This window comes from Carcharhinus amblyrhynchos, chromosome 9 (genome assembly GCF_965287045.1).
Source record: "Carcharhinus amblyrhynchos chromosome 9, sCarAmb.v2.hapA, whole genome shotgun sequence".
Classification (NCBI taxonomy): domain Eukaryota; kingdom Metazoa; phylum Chordata; class Chondrichthyes; order Carcharhiniformes; family Carcharhinidae; genus Carcharhinus; species Carcharhinus amblyrhynchos.
In genome coordinates, this window is record NC_137332.1 from 53,752,783 (window position 1) to 53,777,938 (window position 25,156).

The 25,156-nt window shown below is 40.0% G+C and overlaps 1 protein-coding gene across 2 annotated transcripts in view; it reads right to left on the reverse strand.

The window, feature by feature from the left end:
* Positions 1–8,021: 8,021 nt before the first annotated feature.
* The window catches only part of gorab (golgin, rab6-interacting), a 37,775-nt gene continuing 20,640 nt past the window's right edge, over positions 8,022–25,156 (reverse strand). The window contains exons 2-5 of one of the 2 annotated variants that reach the window (XM_080195687.1): positions 22,832–23,198; positions 20,496–20,597; positions 19,501–19,641; positions 8,022–10,172 (exon numbers count right to left, since the gene is read on the reverse strand). In XM_080195687.1, coding sequence (XP_080051813.1) covers positions 9,719–10,172; positions 19,501–19,641; positions 20,496–20,597; positions 22,832–23,198 — 1,064 coding nt within the window. In that variant the 3' untranslated portion in view covers positions 8,022–9,718. Of the gene's footprint in view, positions 10,358–19,500; positions 19,642–20,495; positions 20,598–22,831; positions 23,199–25,156 lie in introns of both variants that reach the window. The other variant, XM_080195688.1, reaches the window with a different exon arrangement.

Consider the following 25,156-nt stretch of genomic DNA (forward strand, 5'->3'; position numbering starts at 1 on the left):
TTGGAATTGCTATAGCTCTAGCTCGTTAGAGGGGTCAGTTTTTGTTCATAGTGTGCAGGAAGGTTTTTTGACTCAATATGTAGATAGGCCAACTAGAGGTGAGGCTATATTGGACTTGGTGCTGGGAAATGAGCCAGACCAGGTGCTAGACTTGGAAGTTGGTGTGCATTTTGGTGATAGTGACCACAATTCGGTTACGTTCACCTTAGTGATGGAAAGGGATAGGCATGAACCTCGGGTCAGTAGTTTTAGCTGGGGGAAGGGTAATTATGAGGCCATTAGGAGAGAATTAGGAAGCATTGGTTGGACTAGGAGATTACAGGGACTAGGAACGTCTGAAATGTGGAGTTTTTTCAAGGAGCAGCTACTGCGGGTCTGTGATAGGTATGTCCCTGTCAGGCAAGGAGGAATTGGTAGGGCTAGGGAACCGTGGTGCACAAAAAAAGTTGATTTGTTGGTTAGGAAGAAGAAGGAGGCTTATGTTCGGATGAGGCTTGAGGGCTCGGGTAGTGCAGTAGAAAGCTTTAGATTGGCTAGGAGGGAGTTAAGAAGGGCTCGAAGAGGGCATGAGATGACTTTGGCTGATAGGATTAAGGAGAATCCTAAGGCGTTCTATAGGTATGTCAAGAACAGAAGGTTGGTTAGGGCAAAATTAGGGCCAGTTACAGACAGTAGGGGGAAGTTGTGTGTGGAACCGGAAGAGATTGGAGAGGCATTGAACCATTATTTCTCTTCGGTGTTCACGCAGGACGATATGAATGTAGCTGAGGAGGTCACTGGGGTGAAGGGGTGTAAAATAGAAAGTATTGCAGTTGATACAGAGGATGTGTTGGATATTCTAGAAGGGTTGAAAATAGATAAGTCCCCTGGTCCAGACGGGATTTACCCTAGGATTCTATGGGAGGCAAGAGAGGTGATTGCAGAGCCACTGGCTCTGATCTTCAGGTCGTCGTTGGTCTCTGGTATAGTACCGGAAGATTGGAGGACAGCGAATGTTGTCCCATTGTTTAAGAAGGGGAACAGAGACTTCCCTGGGAATTATAGACCAGTGAGTCTTACTTCTGTAGTGGGCAAGGTTTTAGAAAGAATTATTAGGGATAGGATTTATAGTTATTTGGAGAGTAATGAATTGATTAGAGATAGTCAGCATGGTTTTGTAGCGGGAAGGTCGTGCCTTACTAACCTTATTGAGTTCTTTGAGAAGGTGACCAAAGAGGTGGATAGGGGTAAGGCAGTAGACGTGGTATATATGGATTTTAGTAAGGCGTTTGATAAGGTTCACCATGGTATGCTTCTGCAGAAAATGCAGATGTATGGGATTGGTGGTAATTTAGGTACTTGGATCAGGAATTGGTTAGCAGATAGGAGACAGAGGGTGGTGGTTGATGGTAATTATTCATCATGGAGTTCGGTTACGAGTGGTGTGCCTCAGGGATCTGTTTTGGGGCCACTGCTGTTTGTAATCTTTATTAATGATCTGGATGAGGGTATAGTTGGGTGGATTAGTAAGTTTGCTGATGACACCAAAGTCGGAGGTGTGGTAGATTGTGAAGAAGGGTGTCGAAGTTTGCAGGGTGACTTGGACAGGTTGCAGAGCTGGGCCGCGAGGTGGCGGATGGAGTTTAATGCGGAGAAGTGTGAGGTAATCCATTTCGGTAGGAATAACAGATGTGTTGAGTATAGGGCTAACGGGAGGACTTTGAATAGAGTGGAGGAGCAGAGGGATCTAGGTGTATGTGTACATAGATCCCTGAAAGTTGGGAATCAAGTAGATAAGGTTGTTAAGAAGGCGTACGGTGTCTTGGCGTTTATTGGTAGGGGGATTGAATTTAGGAGTCGCAGCGTCATGTTGCAACTGTACACAACTCTGGTGCGGCCGCACTTGGAGTACTGTGTGCAGTTCTGGTCCCCACATTACAGGAAGGATGTGGAGGCTTTGGAGAGGGTGCAGAGGAGGTTTACCAGGATGTTGCCTGGTATGCAGGGGAGGTCCTATGAGGAGAGACTGAGGGATTTGGGGTTGTTTTCACTGGAAAGAAGGCGGCTAAGAGGGGATCTTATAGAAACATATAAGATGATTAGAGGTTTAGATAGGGTGGATGGTGATAGCCTGTTTCCTCGGATGGAGAAAGCTAGCACGAGGGGGCATGGCTTTAAATTAAGGGGGGGTAGTTATAGGACGGATGTCAGGGGCAGGTTCTTTACCCAGAGGGTGGTGAGGGACTGGAATGCCCTGCCTGCTGCAGTTGTAAATGCGCCTAGTTTGGGGGCGTTTAAGAGATTGGTGGATAGGTTTATGGACGAAAAGGGATTGGTTTAGATTAGTGGGTCAATGTTTTTTTTTAAAAATAAGACTGGTCGGCGCAACATTGTGGGCCGAAGGGCCTGTTCCGCGCTGTAATGTTCTATGTTCATATTTCCCTTTAAGCAATACACAGATTTGTGTCCTTTTCCTTTATTCTCAGGCATCCTTGAACTCCTGAGAATGGTTTGTTGAACCCACATTGAGATATAATTAAGTTTGATGGCTAGCTGGTGACCCCAGATCTGTAAATTTCTCCTGGGATCTTATCTGAACCTGAAACTTTCTTTGGGAGTAGTGATCTGATGTATTTGTCAACCTTCACAACAGAGGGCTTGAAGTCCAGGTTTTCAAATTTGAGTCAGTCTAGAAGCTTGGCTGTAGAAATCCCATTTATGCTAAATGTTCAGTTAAGGATACTTCTGATACTGTCTTGTCCATTAGGATGGATTTCCATTCAGTGCTAACAACAAGCGAGGAACCATGTGAGAGAGGGCCATACTACTTTTTAAATGTCTTGTAGTTATTCCTTATGTTATGGTGATAGTGTATTACCTGAAGCTGTCTGGCTTGTTTGGCCCACCATGCAGCTTGGATCATTCACAGCTTCTGTTGCAGGTTCCTTTTGCTTCCTCGAATGATTTCTTAGAAGCAGACTTTCCTTTGGTTTCTGTTGGAGGGAATGAACGAACTGAGTCTTCTGAGACCATGTAGAACTTCAACAAAAATGGCTTTATTCAACATGCATGAGGGAGGTCAGAGCTCGGAGCTATAATTTCAGTCTGCTTCTGAGCTTCTCTGCTAATCATAAGTTCTTACATATTCTTATACTTTTACACATTACAAAGTGCTACATTTTGATTAGGTCATCAGATTGTTACTTTGAATTGGTTACAGTTCTGTTTTTGATCACATTATTCAGATCCATTGTCCTGTGTGCTTTAGCTTTAATCATTTTCTGGCCATCTCTCGTCTACCTCTTTACAATATCAAAACCTTGTGTTTGTCAAACCAATTTGGATGGCGAGTTAATTATCCCCCATTTCCCTGATACTTGATTACTTTTTCAGAGGCAGAATGGTTCCTCTAGGCATTGCCGAACCTTGGTAAGTGATATCAGTTCTTTTGTTCTTGTGTGTTAGTGCCATTTGAGATGAAGTTATTTGTAATTTGTCATGTGTCTGCCTGCAGTGAGTGTGTGTATTACATTGCTGTCTGTTTAACCCTCTCTGTTTATTGCTCTCCTGCTGCAGCCTACACTCCCTGAGTTTGCCCCACTTCAGCTTTCAGTCGTGTTGCATATTCCACACATTCGATTCTGTACCAGTTCCTTCATTTGATCATATTTTTCATTCAACTAATCATGGTGCTTTCTTTTCTATGTTCCCAGGACATTACTGCAGCTTCCAGAACTATTGATTTGGAGATTGACCATGCCACTTCAGCATCATCACTTGAATTTTCTTTGGGGAAATAGATGTTCCCAATGTCTTGGGCTGAATAGAATGCAATATTCTGCAGATGCTGATTTCTATACATCTTTCTTGAGGTGGAGATGCCAGCATTGGACTGTGGTGGGCACAGTAAGAAGTCTCACAATACCAGGTTAAAGTCCAACAGGTTCATTTGGAATCAAGAGCTTTTGGAGCACTGCTCCTTCAGGTGAGTAGCTCAGAAGCAAGCTGGAATTACAACTTGAGTTCCACTCTCCCTCATGCATGTTGAACCTGCTGAAGGAACAATGCTCCAAAAGCTCATGATTTCAAACAAACCTGTTGGACTTCAACCTCATATTGTGAGGGTTCTTACCTTCCTTGAGGCTCTAGTACTCATTGGTCTTGTTTTCATTGAGACAATAAGTTCATCTTGAAGTGTGGTATTGTATGGTCTGCAGAGCACTCCATTCCTCTTGGGTGATCATACTCTTACATGTTACGCTGGCAGGTGATATTAAAGTCAATTTGATGCCAATCTTTGGATTTTGCCTCCTATCGAGAGCTGGTATTGGTGATTGATGTATTTCAGTGGGTGTAAAGACTCAGGCCAAACGCGCAATCGCTGTTACATTTCCCCACACCTCAATCCCCAGGACACCCCATACCAAACAATAGGCTCCTTCCATTACAATGAGCTTGTTCTCAGGTGGAGTGTTTACAATAGCTCTCCTGATTCTCAGGTTTTGTCCTTATTCGTTCTATTATACATACTGATGCTTGTTACATACGTGCTGTTCACAAGAGGTTGACGTAGGGTCATGAGGCTATCATTTTTGGCCCCAGGATGAGTATAGACTTCTTGCGACGTGAGGCTTGAGGGAAAATTTGTTACTTAACTCTTAGTCAGGAGAACGTGTAACCTGCTGATAGCTCTGTTAGCTAGCCCTCCTCTGTGGGAAAGTTTTGATTAAAGTGGCACTGTCAATATTGTATTGTGATAGCTCTGCCAATCAGAACAGTGCCATACTGGGGTCAGGACCTGTTATTTGATCAAATACAGTTAGTATATTGCAAGAAGCAGAGTTCCCACTTTTTTTTGTCATAAAAAGAAACAGGAAATGCTGGAAAATCTCAGCAGGTCTGACAGCATCTGTGGAAAGAGAACAGAGCTAACTTTTCTAGAGCGTTGTTATACCTGCAACATGTCATAGTAAGTGGGTGAATACTAGAGTGCATTTGCTCGTTTTGGTATATAACAATGCGTTTGACAGTGCCTGCAAGACACATTAAACACCTACCGTAAGTTGATAGCAGTGGAGATGAATGTTGCTTGGTCAGCTCCACACTCAGTTTTCCATATCTGTTCCTAGTGGCCTGACAGGTCAAGGTGACTGGGAATGTGGTCATCTGCAGTACTTTCTGCACCTGTACAGCTGAACATTTCCACTGCTACATCAATTAACAAACTTTTTGTGCTTTAGCAAGGATGGATATCAGTCTCTATATTACCCTCAACTGATTTGACCTGTCACCCAACACAGTTAGCAGGCTGTGGCCATTATCACACAAGCAACTGCATGGAGCTACAGGTAGGAGGTGGGTGAGTGTCAAAGATTAAAAAGCAGTTATCTATCCACTTATTAAATAGGGTGTGGTAAAAGGGTCTACCGTTGATACAAATCCCTTGTATCTAACTAACATGTAGCATTGAGGACGATAGCAAAATGGACTATTATTTAGATGGTAAAAAATTGCAGCATGCTGCTGTGAAAAGGAGCTTGGGTATCCTTGTGCAAGAAGCACAAGCAGTTTCTTACAGGTAATTAGAATAAATTAATGCTCAATATTTATTGCTAATTAAGAAGGCAAATGGAATTTTGTCCTTCATTGCTAGAGGGTTGAAGTTTAAAAACAGCAAGGTTATGTAGCAGCTGTATAAGATGCTGGTGATGCCACATCTGGAGTAGTGTGTATAATTTTGGTCACCTTACTTGAGGAAGAATATACTGACACCAAAGGGAGTACAGAGGAGATTCATTAGGTTGATTCCAGAGTTGAGAGGGTTGGCTTATGAGGAAAGACTGAGTAGACTGGGACTATACTCATTGGAATTCAGGAGAACGAGGCGAGATCTTATGTTTCTATAAGATTATGAAGGGAATAGATATAGAAGCAGGGAAATTGTTTCCATGGCAGGTGAAACTAGAAGTAGGGGCCTCAAAATAAGGGGGAGCAGATTTAGATTGAGTTGGAGGAGGAAGTTATAAACACAAAGGATCGTGAATCTGTGGAATTCCCTGCCCAGTGAAGCAGTTGAGGCTCTCTCATTGAATGTTTTTAAGGCAAGAATAGATAAATTTTTGAACAGTAAAGGAATTAACGTTATGGTGAGCGGGCAGTAAGTGGAACTGAGTCCATGAAAAGATCAACCATGATCTTATTGAAGGGCAGAACAGGCTCAAGGGACTGGATGGCCTACTCCTGCTCCTAGTTCTTAAATTATGTTCTTCTGTTTAAAAGCAGAGCGTAGCAATAGCAGTACTACCAAGGCATAACAAAAAAAGTTATACTTTGGTATGAAAAACATGTTTTCAGTAGGAAAATTTATCATAGAACACTACAGCACAGAAACAGGCCCTTTGTCCCTTTTTTTTCCTGCCTAGTCCCACTGACCTGCACCTGGACCATATCCCTCCACACCCCTCTCATCCATGTACCTGTCCAAGTTTTTCTTAAAATGTTAAAAGTGAGCCCACATTCACAGCTTCAACTGGCAACTCATTCCACACACCTACCACTCTCTGAAGAAGCACCCCCCAATATTCCCTTTAAACTTTACCCCCTTCACCCTTAACCCATGTCCTCTAGTTTTTTTTCTCCCGTAGCCTCAGTGGAAAAAGCCTGCTTGTATTCACTGTCTATATCCGTCATAATTTTATACACCTCTATCAAATCTCCCCTCATTATTCCCTGGAGTGCAGAACAAAGTCCCAATCTATTTAATCTTTCTCTGTAACTCAGTTTCTCAAGTCCCAGAAACATCCTTATGAATTGCTTTTCTATCCATTCCTTGTACTCTGATTCAAATGCACTCAGGGATATTGTTCCAAGATCATCATCCACTTTTCACATCTCTTTAAAAGGAGACATTGAATCCAAGGTGAAAATGCGAAATCAAATTATTTAAGAGCATTAAGAATAGTAAAACTTTCAAGATCCATTGTGGCTTTATGAAAAAGAAAAATGTGAAATTCTCAGACCCCAGAAGAGGGCAGTATCAGGAGAACAATTTTAGGTATAAAATATCAAAGAGTGATGGTGAATTCCTGGAATATGAAATGAAATTGGCAAATGGCACCCATGTAAGTGTGTTGGTTTTCTTAAGCAGTGCACACAAATCCTGGGAAACTGAAATCCTCAGACAATTCGTATGCACTTTTTACTCATTATAGACCCACCTTTAACATCCATCTGACTTGTACATGAAATATACTGAATTAGGTCATATTACTAGTGTTGCCTCATGTGTCTGGTGGGGAGTTTGCAGAAACTAATATGAATTAAGGTTTTGTTCTGTTGGGTACAAATGGCAATGCCTAATCTGGAACCTGGTCTTTTAATGAGCGACAGTTGCTTCGAACCAAAAAGGTTTTTTTGTGAAGTTGTGGATGAAGGACGGGAATAAAAATATTTTTTTTACCTATTAACGACTGACTAATTGAAATAGCTGAGCACTTGACTCTAATTCAAAACGGAATGGTGCTTGCAAGAGACAGTTATGTTGGGTTCATTTAAGTTCCAGATGGCTGGCTCTTAAGATTGGTTTAAAATTTATAGATAACAGTATTCATATTTTGTTTAAAAAAACAAGAAGTACTGACATTGTTTTTAATAGTATCTTTGCACATTTGCATATCAATATGGCTTCTGATGCAGGCTATTTATAACTGCATCCTACCCATGATTCATTAAAATATAAACCACCACAGATTACTTCCTCTAATCTGATGAGGAGCAAGTTTTATAGAGACAACACAATTGATTTTAGTTTCTCTAGACTAGGCAATTAATGGTTGAGATGGAGGAAAGAAACCAATAGAGCAAATGCATACTGACAATGTGGACATCTGTTAAGTTCAGTCTAGGCTGTGATTTAATAACTAGGGTTTGTACTGGTGGGGGTCATTATCCAAGCACAGTTACTTTTTTTTGAAAAAGAGAACGATGTGGGGATGTGGGGGGGTTAGCAGGGAAATTAAAAATACAAGAATCCCAGCACCAGACAGAGTTGTAATTTCAGATTTAATTTCACATAAATACATTTAAATGGGTTGATTTTGAATCAATTGAGTTATGCATAAATATAAAAATACAATTTTGCAAAGTGAACAAGCTTAGAATAAACAAAAATAATAGACTCAAATCTGGTGTAAATCATTTCATATACATTTTGCAATCAATGTATACAAATTGTGTTAGCGTCCACCCAAGTCTATGGAAGCAAACAACAAAATAAGAGTGGATCTGACAAATAAATACATGTTATTCCATATTGGTCTAGCAACCAATCAAAACAAGCATAAGCAGCAGTATTAAATCTGTTACCATGTAAGTCTCAGGAGTGGGCATAAATATCTAAAAATCAAACATCTAGTTATTAAACAAAGGCATTCAATAAACTTGAGACGATTTTTTCACTTCTACAGAACCTAAATAAAAGCAAATTCTATAAATTAATTTCTGCGTACAGGTACAGTGTATCAAAACAATCAGATTTTGGAAGTTGCTGATTTTCAGAGAAAAACAAATCTGAAACTTAATTCAATTAATAGGTGATACATTAAATAAAGTGGAAAAGTTGTTTTCCATTCAAGTGAAGAAATAATACTTGAAAATAAACAAAACAACAAGGTATGGCAGGCCGATTCACTGACTCAGGTTGGGTGGGCTCAAGGCTCAGACCATAAAGACCAGTGTGGAAGCTGACAACTAGTCTGGCACATCACTGTGCCACTGCAGCACTGATTGGGATTGTCCTGCTAAGTTAATTTACTCATTTAATAACAATTAAAAGTGATGCATAGCAACATATAAAAATGTGCACTTTTTAGACAACTCTGGTTTTCAGATAGACAAATTTGAAACACTGTACCTGTGTGGCTAATTTTTTAATTACTCATCTCAATTCTTCTGAATTGGTCATAGTCCACTGCTTGTATAATATTCAAACTTTTTCAATCTTATAAAAAGGTATCGACAATTGGTATATTGCTGTAACACCTATAACAAGGCTCTACCACAGCAACCCTTTTAAATGTTAAAATGTTAATACTCTAGAAAGTGACAGAATGAAAAATAAAAAAATCCAAAATTATACAAAAATGGTTATCCAAATCATTTCATCTTCAAGCTCTTTACCATTGTGGCACCATTGAAACTGTTTTAAATTTTTAAAAATACTTAGAGTTCAAGCAAACCTATAAACTAGTCATTATTAACAGTAAATTTAAACTTGAGAAAATGTCAATATTTGTTTATTCGAATATTTTAAAAAGTTTGCATAAAATTATGAGGTACTGAAGGCAACTTTAGTGAGCCTCAACCTTCTGACCAGTTAAATCTTAGAAGACATCATGGAGAAACTAACTATATTGCACATATCAAAATTTACAGTAAGTTACTGTTGTAGGCGATTACCAAGCATAGGAACACTTGTAAAATGCCTCAAGTTACAGGTCAATCTTTAGGTCTAAAATACCTCTGATTTTGTAATCTGTTTTACACACCCAAAACTCAATTTTTTCCCCCACTGGTTGAATTCTTCATTAGTAAAATGTGAAGCACAAAAATTGTGTTGAATATTTGGTCACTTTTCTAAATAACTGAAGTTGGTATGGATTAAGTTGCCAACAGATGGATGATCATATTGTGGAAACCAACATCAATTTTACCCAAAACCATTGTGAAACGCCGTACCCTCTCAGTTCATAGCAACTGGTGTTTGAATCTCCTCCGACATTGTATGATTCAAGTTCTCCAGTTGTTTTTTAGTTTTGTCCTTTGAATCTTTCTCACCTGTGTCATTAGCAGCAGGGATCTCTTTTTTTTCAACTAATTTAACTGCGTGACTCAGATTGTCCCCCTCATGAACAGCCTGCTGTGCTGATTCATCACCTGCTTTAGTCAGATTAGTTTCCTTGAACATTTCCTGCTGTTGCAACATATTGTCCACTTCAATCTCTAGCTCCAGCCGCTCCTCATCTGTCTCCATTTCCAACTGATGCATCAGTTCCTCCAGCTTATTAGCTTTACGTAATTCATTCTGCTGGATTATGGTGAACAGATGCTCAGTTAACTGTTCCTTCAATTCAGTCTTCTTGTATAGATCCAGTTTTGCTGCAACATATTCCACTTCTGCCTTATCATACCTCTTTCTGAGGGCAAGGAAAGGATGCATAATGAGCAAAATGAATTCTGTTCACTGTCCAGGATGTGAGTGCAAATATTATTCCAAGTCATTAAAATAGTTGCAAAGTGATGAAAAAACAATGCACAATTCTGAATAACTTCTCTTTGTATGGAACTCTGTTCTTGCTCCTCAGGTCCTATCAACACGTAACTGAGATAGGAGAGAGTTTACAATCACTGGTTGTCATTATCAGCTATTAAGAGATGCACTATAGTCTAATAACATTTTTCCCCCTCTCCCAACCAATGCCATTCCTTCATTTGAATTACCAATGTCTAGTGTCACTTTTGCTACATCCAGTAGGGAAATTGCCTAGTTTTCATTAACTCTTCCACACTCTTCAGGTGACAAGGTAAGGCCAAAAACTCAGGAGGTTGAAGAACTGCACATACAGATGTTTTATGTTCTTAAATCTTTCCAATGAACACTGCCGCCATTGCAAGCAAGGACAGAGAATTTGGCACTCAGCCAAATCCCCATCCACTGCAGTGAGACAAGAGAATTCCGACCAATAAGATATGCAACAAAAACTACTGTAACATACAATCAGTACAATGATTATGGTAATTAAAGTTGTACTGTACATCTTAAAAGTTTCAAGCTCATTTTCAGAATGTGTTCCCAAACAGCCTGAAATAAACATAGATCTTGAATGTTGACCTTAAAATACTGTCAATATAAATTCAGTACAACTGAACTGGTGTCTTGGCTGTCAATATAGTTGGTTTGAGAGAAAGACGCAACTATTAACCACTTCAGGTATGCCTTTAATTCACAGGGCATTGCAGGCTGGCCAGGATTTATTGCCTACCCATAGTTGCCCAAGAGTAGTTGAGAGTCAACCACATTTCTGTGGCTCTGAAATCACACATAGGCCAGACCAGGTAAGGACACAGACATTAGTGAACCTAATGGGTTTTTACAACAATTGACAATGGTTTCATGGTCATCATTAGACTTCGAATTCCAGATTTCTATTGAATTCAAATTTCACTATCTCCAAAAGATGTGCGGATTCGGTTGATTGGCCATGCTAAATTGCCCCTTAGAGTCATGGGGTTTAGCAGGGTAAATACATGGGGTTATGAGGGTAGGGTGGAATTATTGTTGGCTTGATGGGCTGAATGGCCTCCTTCTGCACTGTAGGGATTCTATGATCCTACCTGCCAGGGTAGGATTTGAACCTGGGAACATTACCCTGGATCTTTGGATTACTAATCCAGTAGTAATGCCATTACGCCACTGCCTCCCATTTGATGTACTGTAGACTGTGAACAAGCGCAGTGAAAATATCTAACTCAACCAAGCATGACAACTCATCATTTAGTATATTAATAATTAATATTATTTTATTATGATGCTCTGAAGATCCAAATTTATTTGTTGAATAAACTACAGCTTGGATCAGGTCACACGATTGTAATGGTGCGCTGGCTGACAGTACTGTAAAATTTCTTTTATTGATGCTCCAAGTATGAATCGAAGGGAGTAGCACAGATAGGCAATACAACAATTTCAGTAAGGATAAAAAGGAGCAATGAATGATATTTCACTTCATTATCCTGCAGATAAATAGTTATTGAACAGACTTGTATTGAGTTTACAGCATAAGACAGGTCAGGAGGCCAATGCCTCTTGGATAATTTTTCTCCTTCATTTACTTCAGACATCATCCCTTCTTCCCCACGTGTTTAGATATCCTTGCTGATCCTGAACAGACTTTAACAAAGGCTGCAAACTTCATCCACGACACTACTGAATGGATTTTGAGCCGAGCAAGATGCTGTGCTCTTCTTCCATCTTTACTTCCACACTAATTATTACGAATCATAGAATCCCTATACTGCAGGAGGCCATTTAGCCCATTGAGCATGCATCAACAACAAACCCACCCTATCTCATAACCCCACATATTTGCCCTGCTAGTCCCTCTGACATTAAGGGGCAACTTAGCATGGCCAATCAACCTAACCCACATCTGTCTGTGGGAGGAAACTGGAGCACCCAGAGAAAACCTGGGAAGAATATGCAAACTCCACACGGACAGTGACCTGAGGCCAGAATTGACAAACAAAGAACAAAGAAAATTACAGAACAGGAGCAAGGCTTTTGGCCCTCCAAACCTGCGCCATGCTGCTGGTGTGAACTAAAACCCCCTACCCTTCTGGGGACCATATCCCTCTATTCCCATCTTATTCATGTATTTGTCCAGATGGCCCTTAGAAGTCATTATAGTACCTGCTTCCACTACCTCTCCCAGCATTGAGTTCCAGGCACACACCACTCTAATAAAACAAACTTGACTTGTACATCTCCTTTAAACCTTGCTCCTTGCACCTTAAACTTGTGCCTCCTAGTAACTGACTCTTTCACTCCGGGAAAAAAGCTTTTGATTATCCAATCTGTTCATGCCTCTCAATCTTGTCGACTTCTCTCAGGTCACCCCTCAATCTCCAACATTCCAGTCAGAACAAACAAAGTTTCACCAACCTGTCCTCATAGCAAATGCTCTCCATACCAGGCAATATCCTGACAAATCCTCTCCCAAGCCTCCACATCCTTCCGGTAGTGTGGTGACCAGAATTGAACACTATATTCCAAGTGCGGCCTAACTAAGGTTCTATAAAGCTGAAACATGACCTGTCAATTTTTAAACTCAATCCCTGGCAAATAAAGGCAAGCATGCTGCATGCCTTCTTGACTACCTTCTCCACCGGTGTTGCTACTTTCAGTGATTTGTGTACCAGGTCCTTCTGCCTATCAATACTCTTGAGTTCTGCCATTTGCTGTATATTTCCTATTTGTATTAGAGCTTCCAAAATGCATCATAATAAAATACTATTGCAGTAGTATTGAATGATGGGTTGTAATGCTTGGTTGAAGTAAATATTTTCACTATGCTTGTTCACAATCTTCACGACACCAAACAGGGGAGGCAATGGTGTAGTGGTATTGCTACTGGATTAGTAATCCAGAGATCCAGGGTAATGCTCCCAGATTCAAATCCCAAGTCCCTGGCACTGTGAGGCAGCAGTGTGAACCACTGTGCCACCCACTCAGTGAGAAGTCTTTTTCTCTTATCTTCAGAATCTCTGATCCATCTGTCTCCTTTCCTTCTTTGGATCTTTCCATTGAGAATTGCCTGACTGACATTGGTTGTTTTAATTTCTCTGCTCCCCTCAATCAAACTCATCTTCATCTGAACTTGCAACATTGTTTTCTCACAATCAACCCTAACATTATTTAACCCATGGATGGGGTGATGTTTTGTGAACATTTTCTATGAAACAGACTGAACAAAACATCTTCACCATTGAACATTAAGCCATTGTTCCCAAGATTATCATTGACCTCATCTGCTTTAGAAATCTTCACTGCAGTCTCCAATCTTGTGGTAAATTGATCTGATAGAAGTTCAATTTTGCTTATAGTTTTCACCCTTCCTGAGTCTTCATCTGGTCCATCACAATCCTCCCTTTCTCGACCTCTTACTGCATTTCTGGGGATAGGCCATTGATCATTATCCACTGTAAACCCACTGTCTCCTGCAGCTACTTTGATTACAATTCTTTTCATCTCATCCTGCAAGATCCATATTCCATACTCCCAGTTGCAACAGAGATGGAGACACTGTTCTGATGATGCCCCTTTCCACACCAATGCTTCTGGACTCAATACAGCTGAACAATGTTCAGATCATAAACACTCCCATCCCTTTGCTTAACTCTACTTTTGTGATTATTGTTGATGATTCAGCTTTCCCATCTCGTATCTTTACCTGTCCCATTACAATCTCCTTCTGTCTTCCATCACTGTCTCCTACCTTCCAGCACAGGCCGTTCTTAAAATTATTTTCTCCACATCTTTCTTTCTTACCTCTATTTGCTTAAAATGTTATCTCTAATTTTCTTAGAGTTTTTAACCACAGGTAATTGACCTGAAATGTTAACTTTGTTTCAATCTCTGCAGATACTGCCTGACCTGATTATTTCCAGCATTTCCTGTTTCCAATTTTAGAATTTTAGCCCCTGCAGCATTTTGCATTAGTTTTGAAACAGGCCATTCATTGGTCTATGCTGCCATTTATTCCGAAAGGAACTTCACTCCTACCCATCTTCATGTAACCCATCAACACAGCCCTCTATTACTCTTTCTTATGTCTGTTTCCCCCTTGTATGCATTTATTTTTCAAGCATGTCTTCTGGTAGCATATTACCATACAAGGAACAAGAGAACAAGAAAATTACAGCACAGGAACAGGCCCTTTGGCCCTCCAAGCCTGCATCGACCATGCTGCCTGACTTAACTAAAACCCCCTACCCTTCCAGGGACCATATCTCTCTATTCCCATCCTATTCATGTATTTGTCAAGATGCACCTTAAAAGTCATGACCGTATTTGCTTCTACTACATCCCCTGGCAAGGAGTTCCAGACATCCACCACCCCCTCTAAAAAAAAATCTGCCTCGTACATCTCCTTTAAACCTTGCCCCTCACACCTTAAACCTTTGCCCCCAAATAATTGACTCTTCCACCCTGGGGTAAAAGCTCCTGACTATCCACTCTGATCATGCCTCAATCCTGTAGACTTCTATCAGGTTGCCCCTCAATCTTTGTTGTTCCAGTGAAAACAAAGGAAGATTTTCCAACCTTTTCTCATAGTTAATGCCCTTCATACCATGCAACATCCTGTTAAATCTTTTCTGTACCCTCTCCAAAGCCTCCACATCCTTCTGTTAGTGTGGTGACCAGAATTGAACAATTTATTCCAAATGCGGCCTAAGGTTCTATAAAGCTGCAACATGACTTGCTAATTTTTAAACTCAGTGCCGTGGCCAATGAAGGCAAGCATGCTGTATGCCTTCTTGACTACCTTTTCCACCTGCATTACCACTTTGTGGTCTGTGTATCTGTACACCCAGATCCCTCTGCCTATCAATACGCTTAAGGGTTCTGCCATTTACTGTATATTTCTTATCTGTATTAGACCTTCCAAAATGCATTACCTCATGTCCAGATTAAACGCCATCCACCCAAGTCTCCAACTGATCTATATCCTGCTGTATCCTCTGATGGTTCTCATCATTTTCCGCAAATCCACCAACCTTTGTCGCACCTGCAAACTTACTGTTCAAGCCAGTTACATTTTCCTCCAAATCATTTATATATATTACAAATAGCAAAGGTCCCAGCACTGATCCCTGAGGAACACCACTTGTCACAGCCCTCCATTCAGAAACGCACCCTTCCACTGCTACCCTCTGTCCTCTGATTGAGAAGGTAGATACAAAACTGGCTCAACTCACCTCTGATCCCATGCAACTTCACTTTCTGCACCAGTCTGCCTGGAGGGACCTTGTCAAAGGCCTTACTGAAGTCCATATTGACAACACCCACTGCCCTATCAATCATCTTCGTCACTTCCTCAAAAAACTCGATCAAGTTCGAGAGACACAACCTCGCCTTTACCAAACCATGTTGCCTCTCACTAATAAGTCCACTTATTTCCAAGTGGGAATAAATTCTCTCCAATAATTTCCCTACCACTAATGTAAGGCTCACTGGCCTGTAATTACCTGAATTATCCTTGCTACCCTTCTTAAACAAAGGAGCAACATTGGCTATTCTCCAATCCTCTGGGACCTCCCCTGTAGTCATGTTGTGGAGATGCCAGCGTTGGACTGGGGTAGACACAGTAAGAAGTCTCTCAACACCAGGTTAAAGTCCAACAGGTTTACTTGGTAGCTAATGGCTTTTGCTACCAAATAAACCTGTTGGACTTTAACCTGGTGTTGAGAGATTTCTTACTGTGTGTACTCCCCAGAAGTGCAGCCAGTGAGAACACAAAACGTTCTCAGCCCCAGCAATTCCCTCCCTTACCTCAGTATTTTGGGGTATATTCCATCAGGCCCTGGGGACTTGTCTACCTTAGTGTTTCTCAAGAACCCCAATACCACCTCCTTTTGATCTCAACATGACTCAAACTATCTACACACCCTTTCCCAGACTCATCATCCACGAAGTCCTTCTCTTTGGTGAATACTAAAGCAAGTACCCATTTAATACCTCACTCATTTCCTCTGGCTCCACACTTAGATTCCCTCCCTTGTCCTTGACTACTTTCCCTGGCTACTCTTGTTCTTTATATAAGCTTTGGGATTTTCCTTAATCATGCTGGCAATGCTTTATTGTGCCCCCTTTTAGCCCTCCTTACTCAATAGAACATAGAACAGTACAGGCCCTTCGGCCCTCAATGTTGTGCCGAGCTATGTCCAAACTCAAGATCAAGCTATCCCACTCCCTATTGTTCTGGTATGCTCCATGTGCCTATTCAATAACTGCTTAAGGTTTTTTCTACTTTCCTTGTATTCCACATATGCATCTTGTGTTCCCAGCCTCCTAGCTTTGACAAATGCTTCCCTTTTCTCTTTGACTAGGCTCACAATATCTCTCGTTATCCAAGGTTCCCAAAACTTGCCATACCTGTCCTTCATTCTTACAGCAATGTGCTGATCCCGAATTCCTGTCAACTTACACTTGAAAGCCTCCCACATATCAAATGTTGATTTGCCCTCAAACATCTGCCCCCAATCTACATTCTTCAGTTTCTGCCTAATATTGTTGTAATTAGCCTTCCTCCAATTTAGCATCTCAACTTGAGGACTACATTTTATCCATCAGTACCTTAAAGCTTATTGAATTGCGATCACTGTTCCCGAACTGCTCCCCTACTGAAACATCGACCACCTGGCCGGGCTCATTCCTCATTACCAGGTCCAGTATGGTCCCTTCCCTACTTGGGCCATCTACATACTGCTTTAAGAAGCCCTCCTGGATGCGTCTTACAAACTCTGCCACATCCACACCCTTAGTACTAAGTGAGTCCCAGTCAATATAGAGGAAGTTAAAATCTCCCGCCACAACAACCCTGTTACTTTTACATGTTGCCAAAATCTGCTTACACATGTGATCCTCTATCTCCCGCTGGCAGTTGGGTGGCCTACAGTAAACTCCCAACATTGTGACTATACCCTTCCTATTCCTGAGCTCTGCCCATATTGCCTCCATGTATGAACCCTCCGAGGTGTCCTCCCGCAGTACAGCTGGGATATTCTCCTTAATTAGTAGCACAACTCCCCCACCCCTTTTACATCCTCCTCTATCCCGCCTGGAGCATCTGTATCCTGGAATGTTAAGCTGTCAATCCTGTCCTTCCATTAACCAAGTCTCTGTAATGGCAACATCATCGTTCCTAGTACTAATCCAAGCTTTAAGTTCATCTGCCTTACCTGTTACACTTCTCGCATTGAAACAAATGCACTTCAGTCCACCAGATCCTCTGATTAGCAACCACATTCTGCCTGCTTCTTCTCTTACTGTCCCTACTCTCTGGTTCCCCTTCAGCTAATTCACCTTTGCTTTGGTTCCCACCCCTCTGCCAAACTAGTTTAAATCCTCCCTTGTGACATTAGCAAAACTCCCAGCCAGAATATTTATACATCGAGTAAAGAAATTCCTCCTGAATGCCCTACTCAATTTATTAGTAACCTCTGGTTCTGGTCTAATACAAAATGGAAATATCTTTTCCACAATTGCCCTGTCCCTTAAGACTCCATGAGAAACTCCCTAAGTTTTTCCCTTTTGTATCCTTATATAAAGGAATAGCAGTTTTTTTTAGAAAACAGTTTTAACCTGCTTCACTACTTTTAGTAATACGTACCTGTACCCCTAGGTTTCTTTGCTCCCCATCCCATTTAGATGATTATCCAAGCAGTATGTGACTTCTGTTTTCATGCGTTATTGCATATGATATAGCTGCAATTAATTTTCCAATTAACTATACACGTTTATTAATAGTTTGTATTTTGTTGCAGTCTCCCACACACTCCTTACATCAAATGCGGCTTAGAATGAATTTCATTGAAAAATAATCAAAGTAAGAGGCAAAGGGCACATTATCTGCATCAATTAACTGATCATTTATGTTCAATGAGATTCACACTAAATGTCAGCAAAGACTTCTTTTAGTTTTGTTAGTGAAACCTGTAAAGTGATGATATTATTCTCTTCACTGGATTAATACCCCATTTTTCCCAACTTCAACATCTTTTGAAACATAGTTGTTAGTTAAACAGTTACATCTAAGCCTTAATTGGTACAAAACCAGAGAGATCATTTTGGCTGCTGAAGCTAAAGTTCAGCCCTAGTCTGAGACCCTGTCTCCATCACACACAGATGCATATAGTTTTTCTTATTTTTAAGATGATATGCATTGTACACATGACAAACATGAAACAAAATGTTATTTTTACTCCAGGACCAATACACTCATCCAAACAACTTAATTTTTAATCCAATTATAAAATTCCAATATAGAATTTCCCTTTTCTATCAAACTCCTGTTCTAAGCACAAAATGTTTGATTTAAAAAAAACTGTAGCGTGCAAGATACTTAAGTGTCAATTTACCGAAAGTAAACCTTTCAAACAGTTAATAATCAGAGGATTAAATGTTTAATTTTTTTGTTGAATTGATAACAATTATAATTCATTATAGTCAGTATATGAAAATAGTTTTCACAGCAATCGCAAATTAATCAGGATTCAAAAAAGTTGTAAACAACCTCCAATTTAAAAAGTATATCACAAATGGTTCATACAGCTCAGTGGGTAAATCCACATCGTGGTCTCTATAGTTAGGCAGTATAAGCTAAAGATAGAATTTGGTTTAGGATCTCAGATAGTGAAACTGGGACATTAGACCAGAATTACAATTTGATCCCTATCCAATAACTTTCTATAAGTACCTGAAGAGTGACCAGCATCAGCTGTGATCAGTGATTTAGCCCATGACGTTCACATGAAATTTTATACTAATTCAATGAGAGTGAGGTGATTGAATACCCCCAATTCTTTACAGTTTTAATGAACTCCTTGTGCAACTTCAATCTTCAATAACTTTTAACAATCTGTAAACACGTGAAAACACAATTCATTAATATTGCCAATGCTTCATTTTACTTCAGATGCTGAAACTGATTGAAAATGGTGACAGAAAAGACAGACTGTGCGTTACAAAACTGGAGTCCATACCTAACATTAAAAAACTTAAAGCAATATGTTTTCCTTGCTGTTTATAGTTTGCTGTCATACCTACACCAAGTTTGAAGTTGTACAAAGACTTTTATGAAAGTCCTGTATTTGCAATTCTTTAATTAGAATGGTCATAACTTGGACCTGGATGGTTAGAATAGAAGCAGTGGCTTGTGCCTTACAGGACAAACATATTCTTACTTAGCCTGATAATATTCCCAGCTGGACTGTTCAATCCGATTCCGTAAGATGTTGACATCACTTGATAACAAATCGTCCAAGGTCTGAAGTTCCTTTTGGATCTGCTTTAGTTTCACAGTTTCTGCCATTGTTCGTTTAGACCTGGAATGCATAACTGGTTAGAACTACTATAGACATGTAGCGATTGACAACTTACCACAACAACCCATTTAAATTTTAAAATCTTTAGATGAAGCTGAAGAAAGTCTAAATGACTGGTGTCTATACAAGTTCTTAAATTTAACACTTAACATTGTCACTTATTAATAAATAAAAAAAAACTTCGGTGTGCATTCCTTATTGTCAAAACCCCCTCATCACTTCAGTGGGCAATTGCACATGCATAAGCAAAGGAGTAATGTAATGGGGTCTGAACTGAGAGAGCCAGGACAAAGGCAACAGACGCATGGGAGGACCCACCACTTGCTACTTTCCCACCAAGCTCCACACCATCCTGACTTGGAACTATATCGCCATTCCTTCACTAAATTCGGATCAAAATCCTGGAACTCCTTACCTAACAGTACACTGAGGTATAATTACAGCACATGGACTGCAGTAGTCCAAGACGCAAGTTAATCACCATCTTCTCAAAAGCAAATAGATATGGGCAATAAATGCTTGCCTAGCCACTGATGCCCATGTTACATAAAAGAGTAAAATAATGGTTGGCTGCACTAAGTTAGATGGTCAAGATGTTGCAAATAAGTGGTTGTTGGAAAATAACCAAATGTTATTGTGTTAACCTAGGATATGAATGCTGTGCTCTGGTGTGATACAAACTGGGACAAATTTGACAATGTAGGGGAAAAAACTTTTCCAATGGCCTAAAGTTTGGTGTGAAGTAACTTCTTTGAATATTGGCTCTGAAGGGACACAATAGTACATAAAACAAATGAGGATTGATGGGCCAATTTAGTGAGTCAGCTTATCCTGCTGTTAAGAATGTTCCATACCTTTCTGCAATGGCCTTTGAAAGAAGGGCTTTCTTGCGTTTATTCTTCTCTTCCATTAATCGTTGTTCCAGTTGCAACTGTTCCAGACGTGATCTCTCGCGCCTGTGGAAAAATAAAATTGACTTTGTGCAGCGTCTTTACAATTTTTTCCTTACTTCCTGTGAGCTGACTTAGCCAACAGCTCACCAATACTGTTTTTGTTGAACAGATTGAGCAGTGGAAAAATAGAGAAGTAAAAATACAAATGCAAGGAAGTCTTTGCTTCAAGTCAGAGGATGATTCCAACACCTGTTTTTTTCCCCTCATGTCAAATCACTTGTTGGGTATTTCCAACATTTGTGTTTTTAAACAAAAACTGGTCAGTTATTGTGTGCCATCTTCTATTCAATTAGAGATAATAGTCTTATTTAATAGAAGATGAATTGAATAGAATGGCATAAAAGCTTTAACAACATATGATTGATTTATTTGACATTGTAGTGCTAATCACAGGGCCAGAAGCTCTGGGTTCGAGTACAACAACAGGACTTGTCAGTCATGGAAGGAAAATTCAACAGTCAATAATCAGCTTGAAAATCTTTCCCCAAAAGGAAAAAGAGATAAAAACCATGAGTGTGAAGCACTCTTTATAATTAAGGTAAAGAGTTATAAAGAGTGCACCAATGTGTTACACCTGAGTGGCATCATCCATCATTCCTGATAATTCAAAGTAATTTTTACAAAGTAAAATAGGAAAATAGGCATTTAGTGCTAAAAACTTAATATCAATTAAACAGCTTTAATTAAGAGTAGGCGTGTATGCCTATTATATGTGTTACAGACCTGCTGGTACTAAAGTTTTGCTGTACTGAGAACGTATTAAGTAGGACCGAGTTTCTTATGCTAGGGTACAGGGAGATGCCAGCACTATTCATTGGCATAGACTTTCTTTGGTGAACATTTGTTGATGGAATGGAGTGGTCAATGTTGGGGAATGATTTTCAACTTTAGCCAGCCATAGGCTACAAAAAGTCCAAAGTGTACAGTGCAGCCCAATGCAGATCAAACTTCCTCATGTTCCATCACATTTCCTGACAGATTAACAAACAGGAGCAAAAATTTCATCTACAGATTGTTACAGGAGAACACAGATGATATCTCGAATTCTTAATCTGAATTCGGGTGATGGTGAAGGAGTAATGATGGAGAGAGAAAGGGAAAGCAATCAATGTTTTATGTAAGCAAACTGTATCATGCAAGTAAATTGCATTGGCATGAGAAAATACTGTACAATAATAGATGGAACAAATTTGCTGTATATTAAAAGAATGGACTATAATGTATGAAAAACTGATTGGATGGCATAATGGTTAGCCAGGGACCCGGGTTCGATTCCGGCCTTGGGTCACTGTGCGGAGTTTACGTTCTCCCCATGTCTGCATGCATGTCCTCTGGGGACTCCGGTCTCCTCCCACAATCAAAAGAAATGTAGATTAGGGAGATTAGTGGGGTAAATAGCATTGTCAGGAAGTCAGTGCAGACCCAATGGGCTGAATGGCCTCCTTCGGCACTGCAGGGATTCTATGAATATTCCATGGCACTTCTCCATTTATTTCAGAAACTACATCTTCATAGTACAGGAGCAAAACTACTTTTGTTAATTCTGAGTGAATGGAAAATGGTAGGAATCATCATGTTGAAGTTTCTCCATTTGCTCTCTTGGACATCATTTATGGCAATGATCCTGCTCTTTGTCTGAGTTCATCTAAGTGGTATGGAGACCAACAACACTTTCCACATTGCCTTGGAGGGTGCAGCCCTGAGATAACATTCACCAGAATGATATCTTGGCTAAAAAGCTTGTATACCCAAATGTGGAAGATTAAAGGGCATTCTAAAGCTGTTTATATATAAGGATAAGTTAAATAGAAACATTTGTTTATGGATGAAGAATCCAGAACAAAAGGGGCATGAACTTAAACTTAGAGATATATTGTTTAAGGATGAAGCCACTTTATCACAAATGTTGAGCCATTCAGGCTAAATTAATTCAAAATTTCAAAACTGAAATTAATTGATATTTTGGCAAGGGTACTGAGGCATATGGAACTATAGCAGGTAAATGGGAAGAAGATGGGGAACAGTCACAATCAAATTCAATGGTAGAAGAGGCTTGAGTTGCTTATCCCTGCTCCCATGTTAGAAAATTAAGCTTGCATCTCATCTTACTCCAATGCAACTGACTATTCTCCCAAGGACCCTGCTGCATTGAATCCAAGTTAGTCAGATGACGATAACTTGAATAATTGACCAATGTATCTATGGGTAATTTCATATTTAATTCAAAACTTACTAACAATTCCAGCCCTTTGATTTGTTCCGTCGATAATTCTTGAACTGAGGAGTCTTGGAATGTAAATGATGCTTTGGGTCCAGGTTTATCTGTATCTTTCTGATGGCTTACTCCAATTTCAATTGATTGTTTTTCAGTCATTTGCAGAGCCTGCTCTGGTTCTAGTTTGGGTGATGGTGGCTCTGTGACTTGTGTAGGCTTCATCTTTGGTTTGGACAATTGTTGATCTTGAAGGTCATGAGCAGCTTGATTTTGCTGAGTAGTTTTGTGACTTTGCAGCTGCTGCAACGCTCGTTCCCGTTGAAGTTGCTGACGGCTTTTGTTTGTTGACGGTGTTCGTTTAAATTTTTCTGGCTTTGAGATCAAGGGATCTGGAAATAACATTTAAAAATGTTAGTTTTACTGCACTCAACAACATGGCCAAAAATTGGTATCAACTCAAATAAGAACATAAGAACATAAGAAATAGGAGCAGGAGTAGGCCATCTAGCCCTTCGAGCCTGCCCCGCCATTCAATAAGATCATGGCTGATCTGTCGTGGCTCAGTTCCACTTTCCCGCCCTCTCCCCATAACCCTTAATCCCCTCTCTTATCAAAAACCCATCAACCCGCGTCTTAAAAATATTTAGCGAGGCAGCCTCCACCACTTCAACGGGCAGAGAATTCCAGAGATTCACCACCCTTTGACTGAAGAAGTTCCTCCTCAACTCCGTTCTAAACCGCCCCCCTTTTATCTTGAGGCTGTGCCCCCTAGTCCTACTGTCTTTTTTGAGCGGGAAGAGTCTCTCCACCTCTATCCTATCCATCCCATTCATCATCTTATACGTCTCAATGACCAAGGATGTCATATTACTAACCACAAGGACAATTCTTACTCTATTCAGGATATGTAATTTCTCCTTCATATTACAATACATTCATGTATTGTCATACTTCATGGTTCCAACACATTTTACTGCACAAGCTTGAAGTTCATAGTGTTGATCTTGCTTTATTTCTAAAAGAAAATGGTCATATGATATCTAGAAACATTGGGACAGATGCTGAAAGATGTGCATGTTTAATGCAACTGGCCCTAATAGATCAATAAATAAGCAAGATTCATTCCCAGCCCCACGTTGGGCCATATTATACATACAGGAGCTAAACCCAAACTCAAGCTTTTTCCTACATCATAAAAACATACAAGCCATGTCCTTAATATTTTTATTAAAAATGTGCCATTCATTTGTACATGTTTATTGGCATACAATTAAAGGTTAAAATCAGATGATCACATATTTATTAAAGTTATCAAACCTTGTATATTTTACACAGAATATGCACTCAGCAACAACTGATGGTTGTACAATAGAAAAGAACATCATTTTCTCAAGTACCTATGACCCAGTTCCCAATGAATCCAAAGGATTGAATTTGAAACTCCAAAAACAAGAGATGATTTTTATCTGCTCTATAAAAGGAGCTGGAACATGCAATTGCAGAAAACTGGGATCAAGAGGTTGCAGGGCTCTTCCATAGCTCAAACACATCTTACTTCCATGGCTTTCATTATGAATCACTGAACGATATATGAACATACAAACTGGAGGAATAGGACACTCAGCACTCCCCTCCCCCACCATTCAATAAAGATCATGGTTAATCTGACTGTAATCTTCTACCTACTGCTGGTATTCCCTCACCCTTTTGTTTGTCAAAAATCCATCTAGCTCTGCGTCCACTGTCTTTTAAGAAGGGTGTTCCAATGACTCTCTATTCTCAAGAGGAAAATCTCTGTTTAAGTAAATGAAGAGGTCCAAGACTGAAGTTCCAAGTTAAAGGAAAAGACAGGAATCTAAAATAGGTCTGATTAAACACAAGGAACAAATAAATTGGCTCCACATTAAAGACAGAATTATAGGGAAGCACAGAGGATATTTTGAAGCAATGGAATTCTGTTTAGTACTACCGAAAATCCAATAATGTACTTGAAAGATGAAGCTTCCACAGGAGTCTCACGGGATGAGAGTGAAACCTTGGAGGTGAATTAATCGAGTGCAAGATTTCCAAGGAAATGTGGTGGAGGCAGGTTCAGAGTATTCAAGAGGGGATCAGATTATTATCTGAATAGAAACAATGTGCAAAGATATGGGGAAAAAGGCAGGGAATGGGACAAAGCCATAATGCTCATTTGATGCAGACATGAACAGAATGGCCTCCTTCTGTATCTTAACAATTCTGAAAGTTCTTTGACCTTGGAGGCTGGAAGCCCCCTTGAGAAGTAGAGTATCAGCAAGACTGGACTGCTCAGCACAACAAACCACAGTATACTGACTGGGTTCTTGAG